The sequence below is a fragment of the Lissotriton helveticus genome, chromosome 5_1 (genome assembly GCF_964261635.1).
Source record: "Lissotriton helveticus chromosome 5_1, aLisHel1.1, whole genome shotgun sequence".
Lineage (NCBI taxonomy): Eukaryota > Metazoa > Chordata > Amphibia > Caudata > Salamandridae > Lissotriton > Lissotriton helveticus.
Genome location: NC_136065.1, coordinates 1,776,033,411 through 1,776,050,423, shown reverse-complemented (window position 1 = coordinate 1,776,050,423; position 17,013 = coordinate 1,776,033,411). Strand labels below are relative to the sequence as shown.

Sequence of the window (17,013 nt, the reverse complement as noted above, 5' to 3'; positions counted from 1 at the left end):
AATATTTGTAAAAGTTTTAAAAATATAAATGCAAATTAGAAAGTAAAAAAAACGTCACCTCCATTTTTCATAAAAAGGAAAAGAAAAATATTAACTGAAGCACAGGAAACATAACCAATATGTTTGTAAATTCATCTTCCTAATAAAAATAAATGACCCAACCCTTCTCTTAAAAACTAAAACCAAGCTTCATATGTTTTACAATTTATAAAATTGAAATAAATTAACTCCTGTAAATGTTTAAATATTAATACAAGTATATTAAAAATAATAAGATAATAAACTTTTAAATTAATTAAATGATTTAATAGTAATATCTTACTACTGAATATATCATTAAAATAGAACAGTACCCACCCAACAAACCCCACAACCTATAAAAAAATCAATTAATAATGTAACATAAAACATAATATACTTTAATACGAACTGTATATATTTTTTAATAAATCACCACACACCAATACCTCAATAAACCTCACAACATGGAAAAGTTAAATTAACAATTGATAATGTGAAATAAAAACAAATGTATCAGACTACAGATGTTTTTAACAAGACAGTACCCACCTAATCCTACAAACAACCCAACAACTGATATTTTTTTTAATTTATATCAAATTACAATAAATTGTAATATATTTACATATACTATAGCTAAAAAACAAATAATGTAATACCTAAAAATGATATTATCTACAACAATATGCTAGTATATTATATTTTGAACATCAGTATCATTTACAAAACGTACCTACAAATGATACCCTTGATATTCGGTCACAAAATATTTTTGCACTGCACATATTTTGGGCATGATCTTATACTCACACAATGTTTTGGATAGATATTCGGGTACCAGACCATTTTGGTCACAGCTTTGATTTTTGTGAGTGCTTTGGCAACCTTAGGCCATTCTTTTTTTGGGAAGTGCCATTAATGAGGTTAGAAAAAGAACCTTATGGTATCCATAGCCCGTGTATTCCCGCAAGCCATACAGCACAAGAGTGCCCCTTCTGGGACAAATATCCTGGAGAGCACTGAAGCATTATTAGCAGTTTTGCAATAGGAATGCAATGGGTTCTGTAGCCTTATCTTAATGTGCTATGAGTGGTTCTCTCGAGGAAAACCAAAGTATATGGGGGAGTTGCCATCAAAATCAATACTGAAACTTCTGATTTTAAGGCAGACCATGTCAGGAACAGGGATCCCCTCTTGTTTGCCATCAAGTCTTTCAATGCTTGCACCTTTGGGGACTTTGCCACGAAGTGTGAATTTGCCCCCAACTTAGGGGCCTATTACGATTGTGGTTTTTCCGCATCCTCCGGGCCGGCGGAAGCCATCGCCGGCCCGGAGGATGCGGAAATACCACAGCGGACCCACCAAAGACCCACCGCCACATTAGGATGACTGGTGGGTCCTGGTTTCCGTACGCAGCTTTTCCGCCGCGGTTGGCTTACAACCGCGGCGGAAACGCTAATATGGTGGCGGTGTCTCTCAGACACCGCCAGCCATATTAGGATGGGCTTTAAAAAATGCTTTTCCGCAGAGGGTTTTCCGCCGTGGAAAAGCATGTGGAACTTCACTGCGGGGGCCCGTTGCGGGCCCCCTGGGTGAAGGGGGGGTGGGGGGTGCACATGGGGGGTACCTATGGTACCCCCCTGCATTTGTAAGCAGAAAGCGGCAGGCACCGCACGGTGCCTGCCGCTTTCTGCATATAAATGCAATGTATGCATTTTTACCATTGCGGCGGGTGCAGCTTGAAGCCGCACCCGCCGCAATGGTAAAAATAGAGGATGTGACCGCCAGGGTGGCGGTCACATCCTATTTGGACAGGAGGAAACTCCGCAGGCCATGCGGAGGTTCCCTCCTCCTCTATGGTCGCGGACGGACTCAAGTCCGTCCGCAATCATAATGGGCCCCATAGAGCAGATACATGACTTGACCCTTCCTCATTGCACCTCTGTACGAGACTCCTAGAAAACAAAAAACTCCCAGACTGCCACTACAGGAAATGCTGCTGAGAGAGAGGCCAGCACCGGATTGTCCTACTAATACTCAGCAGTCAAGACCTCTGAGCAAGAAACACCACTGAGACCACAGACACTGACGAGTATCCTTGGGACACCTATTCTCCCACCTCCCTTACAAAATCATTTTCAGATATTGCCTGGAAATGTGACAAAAAGACAAATGGTTGGCATGTATTGTAAATAGGAGTTACACTCTGTGGTCCAAAATACCTCCTCTGATTATTGCACCCACAAGATTAAAGCAAGCACATAAAGAACACTTGGTCCCTGAAATCTGCATGCTTCAGAATTAACAGTGATTAAATGCATATTGAGGCCCCAAAAATATAAGGGCATGTACCCAAATCTGCTTTCTGGAATGTAAAACGGGTTCAAGGAAAAAATATAAAATAATCCTGGTTCTAAAAAATTGTAAGATGTTGCAACTTAAACAAATAATCCACAACTGCAGAAGCGGATTGGATGTGCACCACAGACCTGTAGGACAAACACTCACACATCCCAGTCATGGAGAAACAACTATCATTTCTTATATATATGGTAAACAGAGAGCATTTCCAATCCAAGGTCCTATCTTTTGATGTCCAATCGGCACCAAGAACCTTCTCTAAATGCAGTGGTGGAGGCATATCACGGAAGAAAAAGAATGTTCATCTACCAATATAAATCAATCGTTTGTTACCTCCAGAAGTGCCCGTTTCTACTCAAGAAACCTTGCTTACTTATGAGTTGCGTTTGGCCTCTCCTTAAAGTTTATTTTAATATTCTCCGATTCAAAGCTACCCATGAGACCCCTAAAAGAGGTGATAGAGGACCACTGGATCAACACTCAAATCAATCGGAAGACAAATTGGCATTCCATGTGTTGGTTATGCACTCTTTGTCATGGTGGATGAAAAACAACAAGATGGAAAGGTGGTATTTCCACTTATCACTTACGAGCAAGACATAAGTGGTGGACATCTCTCTTGCAGGGAAGAGCGCTTCACTTGTATCATATAAACATTCTGGATATAATCTTGAAATCTTTCTGCTAGCCTCAGCTGACAATGCGGCGCTGATAGAAATGTACAACAAAACCTGGATGAACTCTCTAAACAGACAGGAAGAAAAGAAGTCCTTGGCTCTCCGAAAATATGGCACTGGGTCACACATATGGAATTTCACCTTCAAAGCAGTCTGTCTACGGGAAGCACACGCCAAACGAGAAGAACGCACAAGCAGATGCCCTCAGCAGAATACATTAGAAAAGCACCATGAATGGGTTACCTGCCATGAGATGGTCAACTAAACCTTCAATCAACTGGGAAAAATCACAGCATAGATTGTTTGCCATGGCTGAAAACACAAAACATCAAGATGTACTGAACCTCTTGATACTACATGTAAGCACATGTAAGCAGAGGCAGCAAGGACAAGAACAACACTAACTGTATGAGTGATCTCGGCAATAGGAATTCACAGAGCAGCCTTGCGTTCATGTAGAGAAAGAGCTAGCATTACTTGAGCAGTCTTTGAAGATCCCGCACATAAGCAGAGTTATTTAGCTTAAATCAAATAGATGAAGATTCGAATTAAGGAGAACTTGCATTCGATCGGAACTAGATACCTGTGATTTTGATTTACAGGTATACCTAGTCATGCTGAGGCAACTTCTAGTTCCAAATCCCCTCTCCCAACGGTGTCCAAAACCTAACATTGCTGACGAATCTGAGGCGTAAACATATTAACCGCATGCGTGCGGGCGGAATTCCGCTCGTACGCTGACTTTTTCAAAAGCGCACTTTACGTGACGAGCTGGGCTCGTCATGAGCGTGCGAGGAGGCTACCTCATGACGAGCCCAGCTCGTCATCAGCGTCGAAGGGGTTAAATAGAATATTTCTCTACTTGCAATCTTGCAGCAGTAATTCTAATACGTGTGATAAGACTTACCTATACTTTATAGATAAAGTTATTCCAATTAACCCTTCCCTTTTTCAGCAAAGCCTCTTCAGAGTCCACCATACATTTGAAAGGCCCTGTGTGTACTTGTGATGTATCGACTCACCATTTGCGTGATAGGATGCACTGTTGCGTGTGCTTGCGCGGTGTGAGCAATGGAGCAAAAATGAAGATGGTGAGAGCCAGGCAGCGGTGGGCATAGATATCGACAGGTGGTAGCAGGTGCAGTGGTGGCGGCTCAGGAAGAGGCAGCAAAGGGAAGTGTGACGATGGGGCAAGGGACTGCATAAGGCATGAGAGTGGATGTTAGCAGGTATCTGTGGGACCAATATGGCAATGGATGGGTTAAGGGATTTGCGCTCGCCTGAACCTGAGAAGCAATTACTTAACGGAAACAGTTTGTAAGTAAAGTTAGGGAGCATATAATTGGCTTTTGGACCTGTGGGTTGTTGTCTGTTTCGTGTTATGGTTTTCAAACTTGGGTTGCCTAAGATTCAAAAAAGTAAAATAACCTAATAACTGAAACAGAAACATTTCCAGCTGAACGTGTTCTTTACAACATCTAACTGTTATCTTAGGCCTGGCTACTCATTGAAAGTGCTGTTCAGCAGTTTAATGATTATTTTCAGCAGTTCCTTGACTATTTGAATAATGCACTTTACTTAAGTCTACGCACCTCAGTGCTGCGATGTGTGGAAACATTTCATGTGAGGAATCGTTAATATCTCCTCTAATTATATACTGTTCGTATCACTTTTAAAAGTGCAGTAGTTGAGGCTAAAGACCACTGGAGACAAACCAATACAGCAGGTTACGAAAGACCCAGCCGTGAGAGGAAGTACTTTCAAAGTAAATGTCATTCCCCAGTGATATATTTGGGCTCCACTCCTCAGCTATGGCATGCAAGAATACACATTAATCACATCAGCGTGTCATTTCAGCATGTTTCATAGTGCTGAGCGTCATGGAGAATAAACAGATGTCTTGTGCAGAAAGTGCTAGATGGAAAAGTAAACACATAGATGTTTATATAAAACCTAGCAAACGCAACAAGATGATGGCTGGAGTGCTGAAACTTTTCAACCACTCACCCCCAGTTAAGAGATCAGGGATTTTGTAATGTTTCTATGTGCATCCTAAGCGGGAAGGGTATGCCCAGACATGGGCTCCTTGCACGCTGCGCCACTGATTTCAAACTACCCTGGCTGATGAGGGATGATCTCCAAAACCGGTCCCAGGATGCTTGTTTCTAGTCCAGGGAGGACCTCACCCGGCAGTTCGGGCTGGACTGACCCCATGGGGAGCAGGGCCAAGACTGGTTTGCATATGGCTGGGTCCAAACTGGGCGAAACGCGTTGGCTGGTTCTATCATATGAAGCACATCTGAGAATAAAAAGACCAGAAAGGACTATCTGCAAACGGCTTTTATTGATGAGCTCTTGTGTACTAATTGCTTGTGTTCATATATTGCCTCTCATCCAATCACTTCACATATTTATATATATGGTCTACAAGCGGCAGATCATTTGAGGTGGGCAATATTATCTACAACTAGTGACTGATCCTAGTGGTGCCGTCATCTCTGACCCAGCCGCTTCCTTTCCTTTCTTTATGGGTCCAAACAGGGGTGACGTGGCACGTAAAATAACAATGATTAAACCCAGATCTGTGACTGGGGGTGAGTGAGTGAAAAGTTTCAACACTTCGCCCATCATTTTATTTTGTTATGTTTATGTAAAACTTTAATAGGAATGCTATGTCGTAACATGTTTCTTGCATGGTACAGGGTTTTCAAATTACCAGTTTTTTTTGGATGTCTTAACGTGTGGAACCAGAGGTCTTCAAACTGTAGGGCGCGCCTGGGGGTCCGTGACTGTATTCACAGTGAGCACAAATAACTTTACAAGTACTTGTAAAAGAAGACAGCCTTTATTTATTTAGTGCGTTTACACGTGTTTCCCTGTCCTAATGATAGACATTACAGTGCTTAAGTTGTAAAAAAAAGAACAATTTAATTCGTGCGGGGGGCCTAAACTTTTCCTCAGAAGCCCACAGCCAGCACTACTGAATGGCAAACGTGCTGAGGACCCAGGCTGCATAGTCTTGATTCCATTTCATGTCTCTTTCATCCACCACCAGGCACTTCCTGCCCTTTCACTCTGTCAGGATCCTTTTTACATCCCTGCTTTCTTCATCGCTGTTTTCCAGTCATTCTTCCCCCCATTAAAAAAACAAAAAAAATTTACTCTCTTGGTCAAAATCTGATGAGGAAAAGTAAGTTTCAATCCCCAAAAAATGAGCGTCGGTGGACCCCACCTGCAACAACCGGCTTAAATTAAGTACTGATTGGTTACTGCTGCTGGATCACCGCGCTTTACAGACACCCACCCAAAAGAAAAGAAATATATTTCTCGCTTCAATCAGTCTTAAAGTTTCTACTACTTCTTCTTGTTACACACGAGCACGCCCTGTAGATGGCAGCACTGCACCTCATACGGAGGTGTTCTCGCATATCCCGTGTATTTATTTATTTATTCGTATTTATATAGCGCGGACATTAGTCAAAGGTGCTAGAGCGCTTTACAGAGGAATTATTTCGTTACGTTAAAGTTACAGGTGCTTTAAGGTAGACAATGCAGTACAAGTAATTGCAACGTTGAAAGTGGACGGTTTCTCTTGTAGATGATGACGACGTAACTTAAGCCTACGCTTTAACTATGCTTTTTAATGCATGCTCTGAACTGGAGACAGCATTGTGACTGGGCACCTCACGAGGAGCTGAATACCCAGTGGATGGATGTACATTACATCATCTGTGGGTTGCTTGTTTTGTTGCCTTCCATGCCGCCCTCACAGCACCGAAGGCGTACTTAACTAAAGTAACACTGGTACTGTTTACTTGTTTACATGTCCTGGGAGTTGCATGGATAGAAACCACCTTTACAGTAAAAACATGAGGCCTGCAATGAACGGGGCTTTATTAATGTGCATCTCTGGACTCACTTCCCTTCCCACATCGTGCACATTCCTCTGCAATTTCGTTTTTAATTAACCAACCAGAAGTTATATCACAGTGTTGATAATGTCAGCTGGGAACTGAGACGTTTTTAAAACAAGATCTATTTCGGCAAACTGCCAGTTACTACATCCAGTGTGTTGTTTCTACCCTTCTCTTCATAGCCGCCCTCTCCTACAAACCCTTGGGAACCAATTAGCGAACAGAGCTGCTCTGGGAACAGTAATGCGGGTCTGGCAACAAGCAAATACAATTGCCAAGTAAGGCTGGCGAAATCGACCCTCTTTGTCTCATGCCTATTTCTGAGGAGTAGTGTTGACAAAGTGAAGGTGGCTCCTTGCGTAACTCAGAGAAGGGGCATGCTGCTTGATTGTGGCGAGGGCTGTCCTTGGATGGAAAGTACAAAGAGCACAGTCCTGTATGGTAAGGTGTTCTGCAGGGCTCACTGCAGTAACAAGAGGAGGCTGCTACTCGTTGGCGGCCAAGTGCATCTCTTCTCGAGGTTTAGCAACGTAACATTGCCATGAACATCTTCCTTCAGAGAGGAAGGTCCGTGCACTTCTCTCGTGGACGTTGCTAAATCTGTCCTTCACTGACAGTAAGGGCTCAGGAACGCGAGACAGCATGCAATTCATCTGGAACTCAGATCTCTGCAGTAGTTCACAAAGAAAGGATGAGCAGCACAGACAATGCGTGTAAGATTTGGAAGCCCTAAGCGCCCACCATCATAGGCTTTCAATGCCTGGGTTTGTTGATGTCCACTAGAGAGGCCATCTTATAGGCAGGGAACTCACACTATGCCACAGGTGAAGGTGACAGATTAGCTGGCATGGCTTAGTCTGTGTTACAGTCCTATTGAGGTTGTGATTTGTTTCTTGCCGAAAAGAGGTAGTTTGTCAACTTGTCTTCTCATTACATTTTGAGAGGGAGAGCGTACTCGTCAGATTGGTTTATTTAAACCGGTATAGGTAATACATGTGTAAAATAACTCTCTACACATGTTGGTTGGATGTAAGTATGTTTGTTGCAGCCATAGGGGCACCTGCAGCTACTCTCCAGGTGGACCTCCAAATGCCTGAGCATATAACTTTACATCGAACATAAGTCATAATGCCACTCTAGTCCAACCCAGGTCACACTAAACAACCACACACCCATGAACAAAATCTAAGTTTAACATAACATTAAGGCTAAATCAACCTATATCTTAAAACACTAACTTTGACATAGAGGTTAAAACCAAGAATTGATTTAGCAAATAACAAGGCAGAGATGGAAGTGATGCATAAGAATGCCTTATTCACAAATATAATAGTCTAATTTTTTGGTTTATTAATCTTGAGACCAAGGGCCAGATGTAGGAAGGCAAATACCGGTCGGTAACGGCCGATTTCGGCCGTTACCGACCGGTATTTGAAGATGGAGATGGAGGGGCATGTTAAAATACAGATTCGGTAATTTTACCGATTCTGTAAAATACCGAATCGGTAAAATTACCGATTCTGTATTTTGACATGTAGGTAGCACTGCAATCAGTGCTATAGGGCTCTAATAATGAAAACCCTTTAAAAAGCATTTTTTTTGCTTTTTAAACAGTGCCATGTTGCAGACAGGGCATGTATGTCTGCAACATGTGCACCCATGCACAATTGAGGAGTGCAACAGGGTGTCAAAGTGACACCCTGCCACCCTTCAATGTTCCCCCAATTACCGAATCGGTATTTACCGATTCGGTAATTGACATTCATTCCTATGGGCCTGCAGGCCCATAGGAATGAATGGCAATTACCGAATCGGTAAATACTGATTCGGTAATTACCGAATCATACCGATTCGGTAATGAAATCGGTAAAATTACCTAAATCCCGATTGCCAGTTCTTAAATACCGAATCGGTATGATTCGCTATTTAAGAATCGGTAATCTGGGATTACCTACATCTGGCCCCAAATCTTCACCTCATAGCAAAGGGTGCATTGACATTACATAGAGACACATTACATTTCTGTAACCCCTGCTCATTACTGTCAGCCTCCGGAAATAGATCATCCTGGGCTCTGCTGGATTGATCTATTCTGCTTAACGCAACACCGTTTTCCACTATCAACGGCCATACATCCTCACTACACTCCTTAAACTTGCTGCCCATCAACTCAAACCTATCATCCACACATGCACCATCATTATTTTCTTCCACAACTGAGCAATGAAATGCCACACTCTTCCATCACTGAATACAGCCAAATCACAATGCATCTTCTCCACTCTTAATGGTCCAAAACATTTACACTCAACTTCTTTGACCATTCACTATTTTTTTGACTAACCCACTGCCTATTTTGAATTTAACTTCCTTCACACTTTGCCTAGGGTCAAAAAAGTTTATGCACAAAGTGTGCCTTCTTGATGTTCCTTTTGACTGCATTAGGAGATGACTCTATGTGTCTGGTTTTAGGCATCTACTCTTAGGGCATGATTATGAGTTTGGCGGTCCGACCGCCTGAACGTCGCGGCCGCCAGAAGACCACAGCGCTGACAGTCTGCCGTATTTACAAGTTTACCACGGTGCTGGAGGTGTGGTTGCGGACATCTTGCGGTGGTGATTAGTTTTCCATAAGTATCGATGCCTGTATGAACATTTCGACTGCATTTGTGTCGAATGTACACATATGCATGATACATGTGGAAAAATATCACCTACCCATTGCTGGAGTAGGGCCCATATTTGGTTAGTCTAGGCAATGGGTATATGGCACAAAAAGGACTCCCCTCCATATAGCCGCAAACAGGGTCGTAATCCTGGGGTGAAGATGCTGCTGTGAAGTGGGGACCTGAAGAAATGGATCCACGTCGAACTCTGACCGAAATAACGGGAAAGGGGTGAGTACACACCCCAAATCCTTAGTTTCCACCAACTTGAAGCTGGCGGTCCCACCACTGCAGTCGACTCGACGGAAAGCCAACTCGTAATACAAACGGCGATTAAACTCCTCTGTACAACCCTAAGGCAGCTGCTTTTCCCCCGACCACGACCCTGGCAGTCTGCCGTGTGCTGGCGGTGTGGGTGGTTCAGCCGCTATCTGCAGTAGCAATCCACCCATCTCGTAATACAGCGGTCGGACCGCCGAGCTCGCTAAGCTAGGGACGATGCAGACATGTAGAGGAGGCATTAATTTTCCCAAAGCAGAGTGAGAGGAACAAACAATTAGTCACATGACCTCCCTTCGAGTACAGTATCTCATAAATGCAAAAACCTGTGTCTGCCACGGACTAATGGAGCCCCCATGGAACCAGTGTTATCTGTAAAAGGAAACCTCACCCACTCTATTGTGGCATGTTTCATCATAGGTATCCTTAATCCATCCTGTTCAGATAGTATTGCCTGGATGGACTCAGCCTCCTCAGAGAGAGGATTCTTAATAAAGTAACCACACAAAAAATATTTTATAGATATGGGAAGCCCAACTAGTGTTAAACAAGAAGAGAGGACTGTCTAGTGAGTACTAGGACTCATAAATCCTCATTACTTTCCTCTTGGTAGTACTATTTTACCAGGACGAGGAAGGTTACTTATTCTGAAGCATGCCAAAAGAGTCTATGGGGTTTCCTATCCACACGATTCTGGTTCCATTCAGACTTCATGAGTCTATGGCTGACTCAAGTGCTCAGAGTCATTGAGAGATAAATTAGGTAAATCAGCTGCTGTGATGTTGTCAACTCATATGGAAACATAACATGACATCAATGTTTTAAAAGAAATGAAAAACATTTGATTAAACAATGAAAAATTAGGAAAATGCCCTTTAAACCATAGTTCCCAAGTGCCCTCTCCATGCCACATGTGAGTGCGCAAGCAATTATCTGAATGCTTCAGCCATTCCTGGTTTTTAGCCAGCAAAATTGTATTTACATACTCGAACTTGAGGTTTTATTTTTAGTATCCTTAGGTAGTGGTGAGATATCCTAGTATGTAAAGTGATGTGGGCTAAAAGCCAGGAGTGGATGAAGTTGTCACATCTGAAAAGTGTCTGATAGGCAGCTGTACAAAACAGTGGCACCCGTTAACCTGTCAATAATAGGCCTCTAAGCTTCAGTTTAATAAGATTAAAGTTAGAGCATAAAATAAACAAGTCATCACCTTTACTTGGATGTAATGATAATATAGCAGTTGAAGTTTAAAACATAAAATAGTGGGATTTATAGACAGTGATGCACAGGCTGCTCTGTAGTTAGCACCACTGACAAAATAAGAGAACAATGATTAAAGAACAGTTCCTACATATATGAGACACATGAATAGGAGCCTCCCACCCCTCATGAAAACAAACCACATTTTTTTTTAGCTTTTTTGCATTTTGTGCAAAAGAAAGAAGTAGCGTCCTTCACATACATGTGACTGCCGCAAGTAGCCTTACTTTTCTACTTGAAATACTAAGCGAGCAGGATAGGCAACCACAATGCTCCAAAAAAGACATCTGCTAAGCAGCAGTGTCCCTTTGTGAAACTTAAAGGTGGAGCCTGAGGCCAAGTCTGACTTACTCAGAGGCAAGCTGTAACAGCCATACCCTGCCAGACTCTCTACACTTGCAGCTGACATTTGGAGACATGTGCCGCAGAGTGGGATGGAATTTCCTCATTAATAATGTTGTCATGACAAAATACTGATACGAAAACAGTCTCCAGAAATGTTCTTTTCAAGCCAGAGAGACAGTGGATCATTCTCACAAGGAGAGTGAAGGGTGTGAGACATATTTCCCATTTCTAGCATAGACTCCGTGTGGAGTGAAGAACAAAGCCAAGAAAAATGGGACAGCCCCACATAATACCTGAAGGATTGTCGCTGTAAGTCAAGATTTTCTGAAAAATATGAAAGACTAAAACTGCTTGTGTAAGTGCAAGGGCATCCTTCATCTCTCTGTTGTTTTTTCACTTGTTCATTCTAAGGTTTGTTGGGGCAGGCTGCAACGGGGGCCATAGGTTAAATGCTTGTAAAAAATGAAGAAGTTAAAGTCTCTACTGAGAAGGAAAAGAGATGAGGAAGACTGGTGATTGAGACTGAGTGTGCGAGTGACTTGCAGCAGGTGTGTGTGTATATGAGTGAATATAGGAACGGCTCATCAGTATTGGCGTTCGATCAGTGCCTCACCTTTCACTTTTCTCTGAGGGTACCCAAAGTAATGAGAAAAAGACAGGCCATGATAGGTCCATCATTCTTGCATCGTGTTGTTTAGAACCAGATTCACTGGTCCTCTGTTAGACATCTGGGCTCTAAACTCTCAGCCTGCAACTCTCCAGCACATTGATGGATATCACTGATATAACACTGACAGGCCCTGCTACATCCACAGTGTGATTGACAATGCAGGGCATGTAATATAGTAAGTCACTAAGCAACTGAAGCCCCAGATAATTGGCTTAAGACAATTGATGATTAGTGTGTGTACAGGGCATGGAATAGTACAACCAGGAACCAGCTGGAAGAGACACACTAGTGAGCCAAGGCATGATGGGTGTATGAACCCAAAAGGGATGCATCGCATCAAGGTAAGCAGGAAAACAAGTCTAGATTGCTTGTGTTTGTGCATGCATGTGTGCCAGAGATACCGGTCCCTACTTTAACATTGTCCACTGTGTATTGATAGTAATTGTTGGTATTTTGTGGGCATCTAAAGCATGATAAGGCCTACTTCAGGTATAACATTGGCACTGGCATAAAGTGGCGATCAGTAGCATGATGGTGCTGTCTATGACTTAATGCTGGTAATTCTTGGCATAATATGAGCATCCAAGGCCAGATGGTTCCCATGCCAAATATAAAGCAGGCTGTAAAATGCTGGCGTTAATTCTTGGAATTTTTGACCATCCATGTAATGCACACCGTGGCATAAGTGTGGTACTTCTTGGCATACTGAGGGGTCTACAGCATGATGGGGTCCTCCTCGAGGTTAGTTCTGGATGTACCATACGTTTGGTAATTGATTCCATATTGTAAGCATCCATGGTATAATGATGCGCACCCTTAGCATATTAGTGTCATTCTAAGCTCACTGTAGGCATCCACGATAGTACCCGTCCCTCGTATAATACTGGTCCTTGCAAAAAAATGATCATTTGTGGCAAATTAATGCCATCCATTGCATGATTGTGCCCACCACTATGAAATGATGATTCTCGCATAATGGTGATAATTCTTGGCATACTAGAGCATCCATGGCATGATGGTGCCTACTCTGTGATGACTTATTGTTGGCCGTTCTAGGCATATTGTGGGCATCAATTGTACAATAGTGCTCACCCTTGATGCATTGCTGGCTGTGGGGGATAATACTTATTATATGGGCATCCATGGCATAGGGGTGCCCAACCCTGGTATAATGCTTGTCCTGCCTAACAGTTATAATTCTTGGCATAAGAAGAGCATTTCTAGCAAGATATGGTGTTGCATGGGCATGCTGGTATTGCAGGACAAACGGGTAGCTTTTCCTGAAAATCATAACGTTTTCTTTTGGGAATATAGTTTATTTTTCCAAAATGAAAGGCTGTATTATATAGCATGATGGGATTGATGATATCCATAAACTGACAAGCTGATGTCTGGGAACAGTAAAGAGAAAGAAGAAATAAAATGCCCCGGGAATAGGGAGGAGGCAGCACCAGCAGTATAAATCAGGTAGTGTAAGCAGCCAGTGACATTTGTATCAGAAATTGTAAGGAGAAAATATAAGTATAATGTATCGGGAATAGGGACTACACCCAGACAAAAAGTATGCTGCTCCCCATTGTTCATCGCATCGATACATCTCTTTACTAAAGCCCTTACTATAACATCCATGTGTTCTTATAGCTAGCCATCAGCAGTTCTATATGTTTTTATTCAGAACATTCTCTGCCCGTTGATAGATAGTGACTTAGTGCGAGGTATTAAATGAAGTGGGTGAAAATGATCACTTTCGTACTATGCTTTAAATCCAGAGTAAGACTACTTTTGGCACTGTAGGTAGGGTACGGATTCATCTTGGTCCTGCATGAAGTGTGATGATAAAAATACATGATTGAATTAAATTGACAATCTATAGTAACACAGCTACAGTTTGTCTTGCTTGAAGTCTTTTTTCTGAGGGATCCGAGCAAGGGAGTTTCTAGGAAAATAAAATGCACCCCACTTTGAACCCTTTCTCGAATGCAACTAAGTGAGTGAGGTGAGTGTAGTGGATACTCGTTTAGTGCTTCCCTGGGGAAATTCTGAAAACACTGTGGCTTTTACACCTGCATTCTCAGTGAATTTGCTCATCCACTCATCTATCCATCCTGTTCTTCTTTCCATCTCTCTTCCATCCATCCTTCAAACATCGATCATTCCGTTCATCCACCCATCAGTCTTTCTCCATCTATCCATCATCATTCTCTCTACCCTTCCTTCTCCTTATCTACCCCTCCAACCATCCCCACTTCTCTCCATTCATCCATCCTTCTATCCATCCCTACCTTTCTCCATCAGTCCATCATCCTTACTTCTCACACCTACCCATCATCCTTACTTTTCTCCATCATTCATCATCCTTACTTCTCTCCATCCATCCATCATGCTGGCTTCTCTCCATCCATCCACCCTCCTTACTTCTACCTATCTTTCCGCCGTTACATAATTCTCTCTATCATTCGCATCCACCCATCCATTCCTTGAATCCTCCAGCTACCTTTCTATCTACCCTTTCATCCATCCATCTCTGCATCAGCTCATTCATCCTTCTTTCTTTCATGTTGCTCTCTCTTGTTACATTTTTCCCTGTCCCACAGCTCCATCACGCTTTTCCCGCCAGTGCCTCTGATCAAAATATACATAAAGAAAATTTTGAAGGTTTTATATCAGACACACTGCCCTGTGGCACCTGCCCAAGCTCAAGCTACTAAAGTGGGGGGGCGGGGGAGAGGGGGGGGTCATGTGCTCCTGTTCTAAGCCATGCTGATGCCTGCTGGGGGTAGGGGGACCTCGGATTTGTAGGTTGCTTACCTTTGAGCGCTGGACTGCACTTGCCACAGAGTTATTCTTCACCTCCTGAGTGGGGAAACAGAGGGATAGAAAATCTATTTTAAATTATATAAATTGATTTTGAATGAAGCACATTTTGTTACAAATGCTTTGGGTCTCATCAAGTGTGTGCTGGAGAGCCGACGCGTTCTCATTTTCCCTGTCCGGGGACCACTGAGGCATCCTGGGCAGGGAAAAAGTAGAATAGCCCCACGTGCTACATGCTCAACAGGGTCATTTATTTTAAATTTAGAGACTACAAACCCCTGCTTTGCGAACTTGCTTATTCGAAACACAATTTCCAAGTGCCTTAATATTTGTTTGTTTAAACATATGTACCCCTTTAGTCTCTGTATGTACCCTTACAAACAATGTCTTTATTTCAGCACATTCAGAGCTACGTATTGGTATAAATCCTACACAATATCATTACAGCCAGAACATTTTTGAAAAACGTGGAAATATTTTCATTTTTTTAAAAGATTTGATCAATATTTTGTTGCATTTAACAAAGGAACAGACATAAATCCTTACACACTATCCAAAAAAATATTACACTAAAATGCCTGGAATCCATCAATACCGAACATGTTGGTTTCACTGGGTAATGCGGTCTGCACAATCAAGTGTATGATGTTAGTGCAGATCACAAAAGTGAGGCAGAATTACTGTTTATAGTGCACTGTTTATCTGGTGATAGATATTAAATCCAGCACTATATGGAAAGTTTGAAAAGTATACATTTATTAACCTAGACGACCTAACGAATCTATTACTGCCAACCAAATCTCCCTAACCCTTACGTCAAGACCGACACAACATTCTGAACACAGCTAATGTCAGATTTTTAGAATGTTTTTTTCCAAACCGTGATCTTTCTTTCCAGTGTACCTCACACAGGAACGTATCCATGCCAAGCCTTGACCCTCACCTCTATGGATCTCCTGGGCTGGGGGGTAACAGACATGTATCGGATTTATGGGTTCATGGTACCCACTGGTGATAAACTGAGTGCAGTACATTTTGGAAATTTGGAAAGCAACTACCAGCGAAATGCTGGTTACGGATACCTGTCTTTGAGTCACAGGTATCACCCCTGTATGAAAACATACTATAACCAGGGTTTTATGGGGGCAGGTCGCTCCAGGGATAATGTTGTTGCAACAGGATCATATCGGACCCTATATTCTGTCCATAACGTTATAGGGAAATACATAGACCGATTTCTGAAAAAGGGCTGCACAAACCTTTTAGACAACGCACCCATGTCAGCGGGGTAGCTACTGGTTACACTTCACGTTTAACTTAATTTATTTTCCCAAGGCTGCTTGCTTTTTTTTCTAGAATGTTGTTTTTCTGTAGTTTTCTTTTCACACACCATATTGCTATTTAAAAGCACATACTGTGAACTATAAGTGCCTGTGTGAGTTAGGTTGCGAGTGGGTGTTTATAATGTCTGTCAGTGGGGCTTATTAATATATTCACATCCAGTCCTTGGCCTCTCTGCAGATCCCACAGAGCAGTGATCACGAATTTCCAATTGTAACTGTGATTCTAGGCAAAAGTGTGTGAAAGAGGTACACAGCCGTCCGATTATGTACAGTGCGAAAGTAAAAGAAAATGCAGTGCTTACAGGTGAGTGGGTGTGAAGTGTGTGTGGGGGGATGGTGAAATGAAAGAAATGCAAGGGAGTGCATGCAGGAGATAGTGAAAAGAGGGTGCATAGGAGGAAAGAGATGATGTGTGACATATGCATATGAAGCATTTCAGAATTAGGTAGGGAGAAAATGTGCTTGAAAGAGAGGCTACAAAGGAAAACTGTGCGAAGGGGAGAGCAGGAGTGATAGTGACATTGTCAACACCACTACCCTTTCCAAAGAACTCAGTAACCTATATATCACAGTTTCATTTTTACAGGATTGAAGAATTTTCAATTTTAGTTATTGAAATAGAATCACTGTTGTTTCTCATTTGTCTGATGCTTATAACAAGCT

General features: G+C 42.4%; 2 protein-coding genes across 4 annotated transcripts in view; one reads left to right on the top strand and one right to left on the bottom strand.

Annotated features, from left to right (window-relative positions):
• The window catches only part of LIMD2 (LIM domain containing 2), a 129,541-nt gene that overhangs the window by 32,127 nt on the left and 80,401 nt on the right, over positions 1–17,013 (bottom strand). Inside the window, exon 2 of one of the 2 annotated variants that reach the window (XM_078645067.1) lies at positions 15,002–15,046. The exons of the other annotated variant lie outside the window; for it this stretch is intronic. Within the exon in view, the coding sequence (XP_078501193.1) occupies positions 15,002–15,046 (45 nt within the window). The remainder of the gene's footprint in view (positions 1–15,001; positions 15,047–17,013) is intronic. 2 annotated transcript variants of the gene reach the window in all.
• Positions 1–17,013, top strand: part of MAP3K3 (mitogen-activated protein kinase kinase kinase 3) — a 2,022,699-nt gene that overhangs the window by 1,976,928 nt on the left and 28,758 nt on the right. The window lies entirely within an intron of this gene.